The sequence below is a fragment of the Camelus bactrianus genome, chromosome 2, assembly GCF_048773025.1.
Source record: "Camelus bactrianus isolate YW-2024 breed Bactrian camel chromosome 2, ASM4877302v1, whole genome shotgun sequence".
Lineage (NCBI taxonomy): Eukaryota > Metazoa > Chordata > Mammalia > Artiodactyla > Camelidae > Camelus > Camelus bactrianus.
The window spans coordinates 99439259-99452501 of record NC_133540.1 but is presented as its reverse complement, the minus strand read 5'-3'; the positions used below and the strand labels follow the sequence as shown (position 1 = coordinate 99452501).

Sequence of the window (13243 nt, the reverse complement as noted above, 5' to 3'; positions counted from 1 at the left end):
CTTATCTGGGGACCCTCGTTTTCCACCCTTACTACACATCCCGTGAACAATCGCCTTGCCGGCTCCTGAAAAGAGGGAGAGCGCCCCATTTCTGCTGAATGCAAGTCTCCGTTCATCGAAAGCTGGCGGGCTTTTGATGGCCACAATGCAAGTTACGCCCAAAGAGTGTCTCTTTGGTCAGATCGACAACGCTTGGCTTCACGTTTGCAAGTTAAACGGGCAGAAACCCGGCTGAAACTCCCACGCCAGACGCCAGGGACATTTCCCTCCGCCCTGCTCAGAGCCGAACGGGGGAACGGGTCCTGGCAGGGGGAGGAAAGTAGGAGGCGGTTGTTAGAAGGGTGAGCAGGGAAAGAGTCCTGATTCTCAGCCACCATCTACAAGAAGGCGGGAGACAGTTTTCTTTGGCATTTCCCTTATTTATATATGTATTTTTTTCATTTTGCTTTGTTGGCAGCTTTACCCAAACCCCCCCCCCAAAAAAAAAAATCAAATGAGAGTGTTTTTTCCTTGTCTTCACCTAGGTAGCTGCTTTTCTCCAGTCCCTGAAAATGTGACTCCTTCATAAAATCAAAATTTATGATTATTCAAATGTTGGGGACTGTGAAAAGAGAGGAAGAAAGAGAGAAAATTAATATTGCAGCTGTTCTTCTGATTAATGAGAGATAATTGCTCATGAAAAGTCACCCCTGTGGCATTTTGTTGTCTCCTGGATCTTTGTTCTTTTCCACTATTATTGAGGACTTTCTTGAAGACTAAGCGGTTCTTTTCAATTTTGGGGTATTCAGAAAGGGTTGCCTGGTTACAGAGAATGGGGAAATCTCGGGCTATATCGGGTAAGATGTGCCACAGACAGCAATATCACAATGCCACTCGGAGAAAAGGATGGATACAAGTTAACGATGCGCTTTCAATAAAACATTCATAGACTTGTTCACGCTTTGATAATGACCTCATTAAAGGGAGCTGGGGGCAAGTAAGTCCTGTCTCCTGTTTGTGTTCAGCTAACAAAACCCAGCTTTGAGATCATTCATCGCTTTGGAAACTAATATGAAATCAATGTAAGAGGAGCAAATAAATCCGAGGCGGCCGGGCAACTCCCGGCTGTCCCGCCCTGCTTGCCGGCCTCCTCCACTTGGAGCAGGAGAACCATGTGGGCAAACGCTGGAACTGAGAGAAAAAAGGACCAGGGATGGGGGGCGGGGGGGGGGCGCCCTTAAGGGGCACAGGGGGAGGGGCAAACTGCGCCCCCTAAGGGCTCCCTTAGCTCCCCCCAGAGTGGTAAGCACATCAGTGGGTCAGAACTCTAGGGCCTGTTGAACAAGTAATGCTAAGTCCACGCACTTTTCTTTCCCTGACTTAGCCTGTAAAAGGAAACAGGAAGAGAGAGAAGGAAGAGGAGAATGTGAGGTTCAGGTCTGGTGTGATCCTAGGTGCGGAAAAGTACTGAAAGGCTTTCTGAAAGCAACATTCAAGAATTCATATCTCAAGGCTGAGCTGTGAGGAAACTGCTCATCCAGACTTCAGAGGCAAGAAAATGGTACCTCTGACTGCTTTTACTTTTTTTCTCAGTTGAGGGTAAGGGTGGGGTGTCCTGACAGGAGTGGGGGTTGGTGGGGGACAATTTTGTTACCTTCACATTTGTGACATCATCTTGCACTCAAGGAAGACAAAGCTATCCTTCGTCAGCTCCAGCAAGAGAGGAAAAAAAAAATCAAAGGACCCCCCCCCACTTGAAAGAACTAATTTTCTCCTTGAATTATGAAAGTAATGGCTTAGGTAACAGCCTGTACTCTGTACCCGACTGCTTAATACCGAATAAATCCTTCCACGTGGCTCCTTGAGTCGTGGCAATTAGAGCTCATTATAGGCTCATAAGAGCTCTCATTTCAGGGATTACTTAATGGACGATGAAATTTTATCGGACAGAATCACTGAGAAATAAAATTGGGTGGCAGCAGGGGCACAAGGGGGGCACGCTGACAGCCTGCCCAGGGTCCCTTTCTGCTCTGAATTGGTTGGAGGTGTGCTGTCCTCGGGAAGGGTAGGGCTGGGAAGGGCCGGGCTGGGAAGGGCCAGCCACAAAGCTACCCAGGACCAAGGTGGGGTGGGGTGGAGATGATGGCAAGGCACATAGGGGGAGCTTCTGAAGATGGAGCTGAAGTGGAGGAAAGGAGGGGAGAGAGAGAGACACTGAGAGATCCAAAGAGAACTAAAGAGTCTGAGAGACTCCAAAGTGGAACGTGACCCTAAATACTTAGCCTTGGTGGGCTTAAGCAAGTAACCAAGAATTCTAATAGACAAATTTCTCAGAACATGGTCTGCTTTCAGCCTCAGTTTGGCCCCAAAACTGCTGCTCCCCTTGCAGCCCTAAGCAACCCCACGGGCCTCTCACTTTTCTCAAAATTTCTCAGCCCACCAACTGGATGTTTCTGCAGTCAGACATAAATTGAGTTAGATGTTAAAGCTTCGTAATTAGGATTCTCTAAAATAAAATGATCCTCACAGAAGCATAACTCCTAGCCCATTAACATAGGAGTTCTTCCTTCAAGCACAACTAGAACCACTGAGGATATATATTATATAAAGTGAATAAATACATATGAATATATACAATTTTAAGTAAAAAAATTACATATATATATATAGACTTGCAAAGTGAATGAGGAAATCACATCACCTGTTTGGACAATTAAGGCCTGTAAAAACATCCTGCCATTAAGCACCTCTCAGTGGTTGAGCTCCCAGTCTTCTTTTTGAGGCTGGAATGATTTGGGTACTTCCCAGATTCTTCCGATTGAGTGAGGGTGGACTGGGTTGAGGCTGAGTGCCTGCGATGGCTGCAGCGGCCAATCTTGTGGTATAAAAGTAGTTACAGCTGAGCTGCCCTGAGTTAAGCCCTGAGACTCCTTAATTGTTGTCACAAGATGTTGGATTAGCACATTTCTGGAATAGCTGTCTGTTTACACTCTGGAGACCCACCATCCACTAACCGCTTTCTAATTGAATTCTAATCACATTCAAATAGCTCAATAACCAGCCTCAGCTGCAATTCATAAAACTTTAATTGCCATCCATAAATCCTGGGCTCCCCAGAGCGGGGCGTCCCTACAACTCAATTACACTTCTTTTGCAGGCAAGAGAGACGGTCACAGAAATGGAAAGGGAAAAGGAGAAACAGAAAGACAGAAGACAGAGAGACAACCATGCTGCCGGCTGAGAAGCTGATGCTCCCCTAGGATTTGGGCACTTGGTTCTCGCAGGTGAAGGGAGTCCTGTCCCCAAGTTTCTTAGTACCATTGTGATCTGAGGCCTGGAGTTAGCTGTTCTGGGAAAAGATTGGACTTGTAGCTTTTGCTCACCCTCCCTGCTTCAGCCAGATTTTCTATAGGGTAAAGAAGAGAAAGCTGTCACTTCTGCAGCATTGCCTTCCCCAAAAGACCAATGTCTCCTATGTGGGCAGCCACCCTCTCTCACATAGCCACTGGTACACCAGTCTTCCACTGGAGCCTGTGCCACTCAGAGAGGTTTCCTCTACCAAGCCACTTCACCCATCCCAAGGCAGGATTCATTGAGAAGCTCAATTCCCTTCAATCTTTTTGGGCTTTAAAAAGGGTGCATAGGGGAGTGCTTCATGGTTAGTCTGCTAACTGCCTGAGATCTGTAAATGCAAAGGGGCAGGAGATCACGGGATCCAAAGCAAAGGCTTCTCTCAACCCCTGCCCAGTCTCCAGAAGGGCCGAGGTTCGGTCCTCTCCCCAAAATCCATGGGATGGAGTTTGTAGGGTTGGAAATACAGCAGTAGAACCACTTGGAGAAAGAAAGAGTGACCCTTCAAAGTCTCTCTCTGCCAAAGGGGGAGTTTCAGGTTAGAAAGAAGTACAAGAAAGCTTCCTTGATCTGGGTGGCCCCAGGAAGGCCCCAAGTGCAAGGGCATTTTAGAGATTCTCAGGCATCAGAATGAAAAGCTCAGCAGCATCTTAGCTGGGAGGCTTCACTGTTATGCCCCCCTCCCTCATTCCTAACCACCTGAATGACCTTGGCCAAGTCTAAAAGCTGGGGGACTCTGTATGTGGGAATGTGTGTAGGTGTGTGTGTGTGTGTCCACCGCACTCACAATCTTCCCCTAAACCGCAGGCCTCACACTATACCTTGCCTTATCCACGACTGACACAGAGGAGCAGGGAGTTCTGGGCATTCCTATTAAAAAGGCCGCAAAGTCCCCACCTGGTGCCCTTTGCGGCCCGGCGCAAGAAAGAGTTGGGTTGGGGCCCAGGTTAGGGAGAGGGGTGGGATGGAGGATGCAGCTCTGTGATTTCTCGGGAAAGCGTGGAGAAAGAGGGGGAGGAGGCTGGCCCCCCCGCGAAATTAACAAAACCTACACTTTGCAAAGTCTCCCCCATCCCCCTCCTCCGAGTTCTTCCCTGCCGCGCGCCCGCCCCTCCTCGCCGCTTCTGTTGTGACTCGGGCAGCCTATCCCGAGGGTGGGGAGCTGCCGAGGAGCCTGAGCCGAGCGGTACTCCGCAGCATCACGTGTCGGGGTGGGGGCTATAAAATCTCGTAGCTGGGGCGTCGGGCGGGGGACGTGAGGACCAGCCCTCTCCAGGGACCCCTTTGTTCGCAGCCTAGACGCCGACACCTCCGCGTCCCCAAGGGCTTGACCGCCTGCGTCCGCACCGCGCCCGGGGCAGAGCTCAGGACAGGAGAGGGGAGGGGGCTCCACGGCCGGCCGGGCCCTCTAGCTACCCACCCTTCCCGACATGTCGCGCTCCTTCTATGTCGACTCGCTCATCATCAAGGACTCCTCAAGGCCCGCGCCCTCGCTGCCTGAGCCGCACCCCGGGCCAGATTTCTTCATCCCGCTGGGCATGCCGTCCCCGTTGGTGATGTCTGTGTCCGGACCAGGCTGCCCGTCCCGCAAGAGCGGCGCGTTCTGCGTTTGCCCGCTCTGCGTCACTTCGCACCTGCACCCCTCTCGGGGGCCCGCGAGCTCCGGCGGCGCGGGCGCAGGGAACGGGAGTGCAGGGGCTGGGGGTGGCGGGGCGGCTGGAACCGCCGGGGCCCTGCCTCTGCTCAAGAGTCAGTTTTCTTCAGGTTCTGGGGACGCTCAGTTTTGCCCGCGCGTGAGCCACGCGCACCATCACCACCACCCGCCGCAGCACCACCATCACCATCACCAGCCCCAGCAGCCTGGCTCGGCCGCCGCCGCTGCGGCCGCGGCGGCAGCGGCGGCGGCCGCGGCGGCCTTGGGGCATCCGCAGCACCACGCACCTGTCTGCACCGCCACCACCTACAACGTGGCGGATCCGCGGAGATTCCACTGCCTCACCATGGGTAGGGCGGGGTCTCTGGGCACCTGCGCGCCGCGCGGTGCGGGATCCCGGGAGCAAACTTTCTGCCTCCAGTGGAGGAAGTGGGAGCCCGGGGGGCGGGGTGGGGAGGGAGGAGGGGCTTTTAGTGTATCTGTGGAGTCGTTCCCAGAAGTTCCACGAAGATGGAAGTTAGCCTGCCAGCCTCTCCAAGCAGCCTGGTACGCCTCACTCCCAGTGCCTGGTGCCCGAGTCTTGTGTAATACCGGGGCCCTTGGGACTTCAAACTTGAGGGCTGAGGGCTGAGAAACCGCAGGTTAGCTGGCTGAGGTCCGGGGTGGGTGTTTGAACTTAGGTGTGGCATTCCGGCGTCGGGGCTGGCTAAAAGCGCTTCGAGGTTTTGACTAAGCCTCCCTGCCTTTCTGCTAGGCTTGAAGAGAGATGACCGGACAATGTAACGCCTCCCCCCGACCCCAAACTTTAATCCTCTGACTTTAAGTCCCGAACATCAAAGGCCTTCACTTGCTTTGGGCGCCTCTGTCCTTCCCAGCTAAGTAACGATGTGTCTTGAAATGAGAAACTGTGAGGGATGGATACAGGTGTTCGGCTGAGCTTCGCAGGTGGTTCCTTGAGAGGCATGCGTTGCAAAGGATGGCACGTGGGGTAGGAGCACCTCTCCCGAAAATTACCTCTCTTACCCTCTCTTCGCCCGTCTGCAGGGGGCTCGGACGCCAGCCAGGTACCCAACGGCAAGAGGATGAGGACGGCGTTCACTAGCACGCAGCTCCTGGAGCTGGAGCGGGAATTCTCTTCCAACATGTATCTGTCTCGACTCCGGAGGATTGAAATCGCCACGTACCTGAACCTGTCGGAGAAGCAGGTGAAAATCTGGTTTCAGAACCGCCGGGTGAAGCATAAGAAGGAAGGGAAGGGCACGCAGAGGAACAGTCACGCGGGCTGCAAGTGCATAGGCAGTCAGGCGCACTACGGGCGGTCTGAGGATGAGGACTCCTTGTCGCCGGCCTCGGCCAACGATGACAAGGAGATTTCCCCCTTATGAGGGAGGGCCACCCCCTCTCGCCACATGCTCCGGGCATCCCTAACAGCGCCCGACGAGGCGGATACCAGCGGCCAAAACCCTCCCCCTTTCGGGGGGGGTCCCACCTGGAGAAGGTGCAGACAAGCATACCGGGGGGTGTACATGCTGGGCCTGACCCTCCACGTCTCCTCCTTGACCTATTTGTTTGCGGCTCCACTCGCAGTTATAGATCTTTTTTTTTTTTTAATGTAAATAATCTAGATTCAACTCAGTCTTGTCATATAACAAAGAAAAACAGGGTTGGTTTAACACTGTATGGGGGTTTTTTGAAAGCGCATGTCATTTCCTTTTCCCTGCTGTCTTTCAGAACCTGATAAGAACACCAGGTTTCTTGATTATTTTTTGTTGTTAGTTTTTTTTTTTAATGAAAGTATTAAGTTGCAAATAACTTAGAAAATTAAACCCTGTAGGTCTTGCTTTCTGAAATTTTCCTGGGGACAGTTTGAAATCCAAGGTGCTGGAAGTCCCTTTGTGAATAGTTTTATATAAAACTTATATTTATATTTATTTAAATAAATGAAACAAAATCAAGGTTTTAAATTTGTGGTATTTGCTCTTCCCAGCTTCTCCTGTCTCTCTCACCTTCATATCTAGAGAAAGGCATGGGCAGGAAAAAAAAAGTATTCTGAGAATTTAGAGGGAAGTGTTGACTAGAACTTGGTAATGTGGGTCTCTTGGTTGAGGGAGTTTGTGGCTTTATATGATTTGTGTCACCGAAACTTCTACCAAGAAGAAATCTTTAGTCATGATGCCACATACTAGGTAGTACACTGCATCCTTCAAAATATCTCACTTCCTCACAGTTAAATAGGATAAATCATTTCATTTAGAATGACACTGACAATCAATTACAGCCAACTCTTTTATTTAGCAGGTGAAGGGGAAAATCCTTACCTAGTATATATTTTCTGTAGCAGTCCCCATGCCCCTTTTCCCCCTTCTTTATCTCTCTTAATATTAAAACCTGAATTATGTGAAGGAATTTGAATAGTCAGAATTGTTTTAGGAAGAGCAACAATCCATCAAACAGATTGGAAGCAGACACAGGAAAAGTGACAAATAATGCTGTAAGTGACCAGAAACAATACCGTTTTTGGTTATTCATCTAGTTGAAAAATTGGCTAGTTTTCACCACTGCCAAAAAGACAAAAGTTCAGGGATAGAGAATTATTGTGTCCAAAGACTTACATTCTCACTTTTCCAAAATAGCTCAGAGGTGCCTTTGGACTTTTGAGTCCGCCGCCCTGGTCTCCCTAACTTTAACCGAAATTGGCTCCCTTCTAGTCTCTCTTCCAAGGACCCTGCAGAGTTAATTCCTGCAAGCCTGGCTATGGAGAAGAATTACTCTGGCTCTGCCTTCAGCAAGGCAACCTGATTCTCTCCTAATCGCAGCCAGGTCTTATCCTCTAAGGGAGAGAGTGAAGCTGGAAACATGGAAACTAGGAGATCTCATTCCCTGCAAGCTGAGTCCCACAAATACTCACTGGTGTTATTTCTGATTATTTTCTGTAAAGATGTCACCAAGAGGTTCAATCTATATAGGAACTGTTCACAACACACATAGACACACTTCTTCAGGTCTGATTTACTATAGGTCTGTAGGAACTGAAACCTCACCAGGTGGGGTTGAGGCTCTAGTGTTCGAATGAGGAGAAGGGAGGGAGGATGTGACTAGGTTCCCCTGGCCAGGGACTCTCCCCCACCCCTCCCTCACGCACGCACACACACACTCCAGAGGCTCAGGAGAAGGAAAGTCCTCTTTCAGACTCTGAGACCTGTTGTCAACTCTCATTCGGCTGTTGGCCAGGGGCAGGCAGGGGGAGGAGACGCCGGATGGTGTCCTATAGAATAGTGTACTGCCGCTGCTTTGTGCAGTGACCTGGTCCTGGTCCTGCGTGGTGGTTTCATCTGACTCTCCGGCCCCGGGCCTGGGAGACTCAGGCCCTGGATCGATCTCAATCTCAATCTCCCCCTCTCTCCCCACCTCCCACATCTGTCTCTCTCACAGCCTCAGGCCCCTCGCCCTGCCAGCTGTGAAGCAGAAGAGGTGCCGGCTTGCTGACTTTCCCAAAGATCCTGTCTCCCTCCTTGCAAATAAACTGGTCTCTCCAGGCACCAGTACAGGGGTGGGAGAAATGAGGTTTCTAAGCGCAAAGAATGAACATCTAAGGAAGAATTCCTTCGCAGGAAATAATAAGAAGGTCAAAGAGCCTCAGCTGCAGCTCGCAGCTCTTCGTGCTCCTGCCCAAAGCAAAGCCTCATCTGTGAAGTGGACAGACACCCCCGTCCCCCCTCCCATCTACACCCAGCCTGGCCCCTCTGTCGGCCGGCGTTCGGGCCTGGTCCTCCCCAAGTCCCTGCCCAGCCAGGGACTTGGGGAGGGCCTCTGCGCCCTGCCTGACTGCCCCCATCCCACCCCAGGCCCTGCGCCCTGCCCCGGAGCAGGGAACCACCCACTTGCCACATCTGATGCTGCACCCAGCTCCACCTTCCTGCAAAGGAGACTTGGAGCCAGTCCTCCTTGCCTGGTTTTGGGCTGCATGCATGGTCTCAGGCCCTCTCGCTCCTGCCTTTGGGGAAATTTTTTAGGAAAGACAATAAACACTGGATTTCCTGACCAGAGGCAAAAAAGATTCAGGCAGAAGTTGGACATTATCCAAAGAAAGGTCCTCCAGGATTCCCAGGCAGGTCCTTCTTGTTCTAAGACATTTGAGCCGAGTGGATCTTCTTGTCACTTTCAGAGTGGATCACGAGGTCTACTTGTCTACTATCTTACACCTCCCCAACACCCCCCCCCCAACAGTTGATGTTTTTGAGGTTTGTGAATAAGGCTTTGGGGATCTGTCTAATTTTAGATTAAGAACACCTAAGCCAACACTCAGACACACAAATACTCTGCTAAACAGTCTTGATATCAAACACCCTAAAAGAAGTGTCCCCAGATTTACTCGAGAGGAATGTCTGAGATGTGTGGGGTCACATTTGACTGTTTTTCTACCTGGGAAGCACTAGATGGCTAGCTAGCTTTTCAACAAGCCCCACTTGAAACACTGAACTCTGTTCCCCAAAACATGGACTCTTAGAAGGTCTATACACACATAATGGAAAGAGAGAAAGAGAATGAAAATAAGAATTGGAAATCAGAACCTTGTTCCACTAAGAGAAAATAAGTGAGCAGCAGGAGCCTTTAGCATGGATGAATCCACCTCTTTAAACAGGAAAAACTGAGGGTTAGGGGGGTGTGGACAGCGGGAAGAATGACCTCCTGCCGTTGTGTCCTGAACCACTCCAGACATTCCTAGGAAAGAAGAGGAGCAGAGACCTTTCCCCTTCACCCTCCCACTCAGTGACCAACACAAGCCCAAGGCCAATGGCCTAACAATGATAGTGGCGCTCAGCAAGGCTTCTGGATTGCAAACCATGCCCAGGGCAGAAGCGGCCCAGCAGCTCATCCCTGGGGTGTTCAGGGCCCAGGTGATAGAGACACTGGGGATGGTGGACATCACTCCCTCTCCTTATTCTGAAGTGGTCTGAAGTGATCATCATAGTTTAGTCCCCCTGCCCCCACCCCCAAACACATCCCCCTAAAGATAACCAAAGATATTTTAGGGGACACAAAAAGGGATGAGGAGATGTGAAGTCTTTGATTTCTTGCATCCTCCTTCCTTTCCTCACTCCCACTCCTCACCAGTGCTGTCCAGTTTTATCTAATCAGGATTAGAAGTGCAGTTTGCTTGTCCCACACTGACTGTGGTCAGAGAATTGCCAGAAAGCTGATTACTCCAACTAAAGGTGGTCACAGAGGGCAGCAGGGTCTGTGTGTTTCTGTGTGTTTCTGTGTGTATATGGACATATGCATATGTGTGTGTGGGTGTGGGGGAACTCTATTGGTGGTGGTCATATATGTGGAAAGAGAAGTTTTGTTTTGTTTTGCTTCCCACTTCTATCTTTCCTGCAGTTTCCACTCATTTTTCATGATACTGCTTGGGAGATTTCTTTGAGGGAGATGGGAAGATGCTGAGCTGGGCTAGGGGGAGGAGAAAAAAGCTGACCATCCAGGGAAGACTACAGACAGCTCTAGGCAAGACCTCAGGTCCAGCCCTAGCTATGTAAGATAAAGGGGAAGAATGATACTCCTAATAGGACCTATTTGCTAGACGAAATTGGGTTTAAAGGAGCAATCACTGCTTTAAAAGGAGCTCCTCCCATCCTCTCCAAACACAGCCTAAAGCTATCCTAGACTGAATGCAGCTCAGTGCATCAAAGCAATTGCTCCTTTATTATTCACAGGGAATCTTTGAATGTACCTGTTAAGGTGACAGACCTCTTAAAAGGGAACATTTTTCCATGCAATTAAATGGTGCATTTACTAGGCTTCTATTAACATAATTTAATATAAATCTATTTCATAAATCTTTAGGCTTACATTACTGAAAATTGAGCTGCTCTGAAAAAAAAAATACCCACGTCTCTTCCTTAAATTAAATAGAATAGAATCCAAAAACTTGCTATTCTAAGCCAGCTTGGAAATATTAAAAGTAGAGGAATCTTTTGTATTGTCTTTTGTTAATGGTAGAGATATGAAGAAAAGAGTCAGCTTGTTTCACAGAAGATGAGGAATTCCACAGAAACTCCGGGCTCCCCATCCAAGGCCCTGGCACTAGGAGTGGGTAACAAAGGTTGGAACTGGGAAGGAGCAAAGAAAACAGAACTTAAAGAGATCTCTTAGGAACAGAGTTGAATCAGAGCTCCAGTGAAGAAACAGAACCCTGACTCACATTTGGAAGCAATGTTCTGGGAGAGAAAATCCAAAGCCTGTGAGTCCTCACAGTCCTGTAAGCTACTCCACATGGAGGGAGATACCCTGGTCTGTTCCCACAGCTGGACTTCTTCTTCTCAAGTGCACTCTCCAAAAGCCTGGGCATCCCACTGTTTCTAAAAACAGTGTTCTGTGTGCCCTTATATTGATGTCAATGCCTGCCCTTCTGCACTGGGCATTGCTTTTCTTCAAGCCCAGCCCTATATTTCCCTAAACCCTTGTCCTACCTTTGTTGAGTCTTCTAAATCCCAAACTCAGGAAGGCCCCAGGGGCTCCTCTGAGTGAATCCCAACAGATCGGAAGTGTGTGCTGTGTGCTTAGGAAAGTAACTAGTTTCAGATTAATGAAGCAGTGACAATTTCAATCTGCTTAAAGGCGGAGGTTGGCACTGCCCAGGCCTGAGCGTGGGGAGCTCGCCAGGCTGGGCTTTATATTGTCCGCTTTTCTGAAGAGCAGACAAAGATGGATAGAGAGACATTGAAAAGCAGGGGGCGTATTTCAAACAGCCCCATAAAGAGGGCTGTCACTTTAAGACAAGAACCATAGTGCTTTGATGACTTTGTATTAGCTGCCCCATTTCAAATAAGAAACTCAAGTCTCTAGTGAGAGGGAGGAAAAAGGGGACTGGGAGAGGGAGAGCGAGAGAGAGAGGCAGAGGCGGGGAGAGAGAGAGAGAGAGAGGGAGAGGCAGAGACAGAGAATGCAGCGGGTCTCATTCTTAGGCACTCACTATTTGGTTTCTGAAGTTCAGGGAGAAACAAGCCACAGCAGGTGCAGAGAAAACAGGCAGGTGGGAGCTACTCCCTATGGGAAAGAGCTCCCTGCCCATGGGCGGCAGCCGGCTCCGAGGATCTGAAGCCAGCTTGGCCTCAGTTTGCTGGGAAGGGCTCAAGAGGGACGTGCAGCTCTGCTGGCCCCAGACCGCTGAGGATTATAATGGAAATTTTTGAGAGCGTGAAAAAGAAATAATAGGAAGGAGGGGGAGGGCAGGCTTTTGGAGTCCACCTTCACAAAGCCTAATTTAAATTGTTTGGGGTCAAGCAGCAGCAAGCCACCTCCTCCCTTTCCTCCTTAATTAATTAATGACCACGATTAATTATTAGGGTCTTGCATCTCAAGACTTCAAAATGTCTTCCCCCAGGGGCTGATGAGTTGCTTGAGCCAGACACGTGGTTCTAACTTAGGAGAAGAAAGTTGAATGTTGGCAGTGTTGTCAGTCTGTCTCCTGTCTGCTTCTCTCTTGGTCTCTCTTTGCCTATGCTCTTTTCGCCCTCTTGGACTCTTTTTACCTTGGTGTCTGTCTCTGTCTCTTTATCTCTCTCTCTCTCCTCTTTGTTCTCCAGGCCCCTCTCCTCAACCTCCTCCAGTCTCCCGATTCTGGTTCAACCCTCTCAACTCCAAGGACCCCAGCTGTCCGAGAAGAGGGGAGGATGCGGGCACCTCGGAATCTCGTCGTCTAGTCAGTGGCCGGAAGTGAAGGGACAGCAGTATAATCTCACCGGCTGGATACACAGGTTATTGACAGTTTAGATTTTTTTTTTTTCCTGCTAAAGAAACCTTTTTTAAGGACACAAGAGCCGGGAGCAGGAGATCGCGCTGGCTCTGAAGGCCGGCGAAAGGGCTCCCCCGACAGTGGCGCTGGAGGGAGAAGCGTTTAGTCACTGTTTCATTAGGCACTATTTGAACCTTGCAACGTGGTAATTTCTGGGGCAAGCTGAAAAGGGGGGATTATGTAGGAGGGACACAAGGAAATTAGCGAACGGTTAATTTAACTCGTTTTCTGCTAGACTTTTCGATACATTCCTAATTGACTGAGGGGCAGGTGAAGCTCCCGCCCCATGCAGGCTCATTCACGGTGGGAATAAATGGTTCTTTTTCAACTCACACTGCTCACAATATATCATCAAGGAAAAGACATGCAATGAATATGTTGATTTTTTTATTAATGGAATTACACCCTGCCATGCAGGTGTGAGGGTAAAAACCTATACTGCAATGAAGTAAGATTAACAATGA

At 49.7% G+C, this 13243-nt stretch overlaps 1 protein-coding gene across 1 annotated transcript; it reads left to right on the top strand.

The window, feature by feature from the left end:
* Positions 1–1019: 1019 nt before the first annotated feature.
* On the top strand, positions 1020–6855 carry GSX2 (GS homeobox 2). Its single transcript, XM_074347792.1, has 2 exons — positions 1020–5334; positions 6029–6855. Exons 1-2 carry the CDS (start codon positions 4761–4763, stop codon positions 6367–6369), a joined length of 915 nt encoding a protein of 304 aa, XP_074203893.1. The 5' UTR covers positions 1020–4760; the 3' UTR covers positions 6370–6855.
* Positions 6856–13243: the final 6388 nt, after the last annotated feature.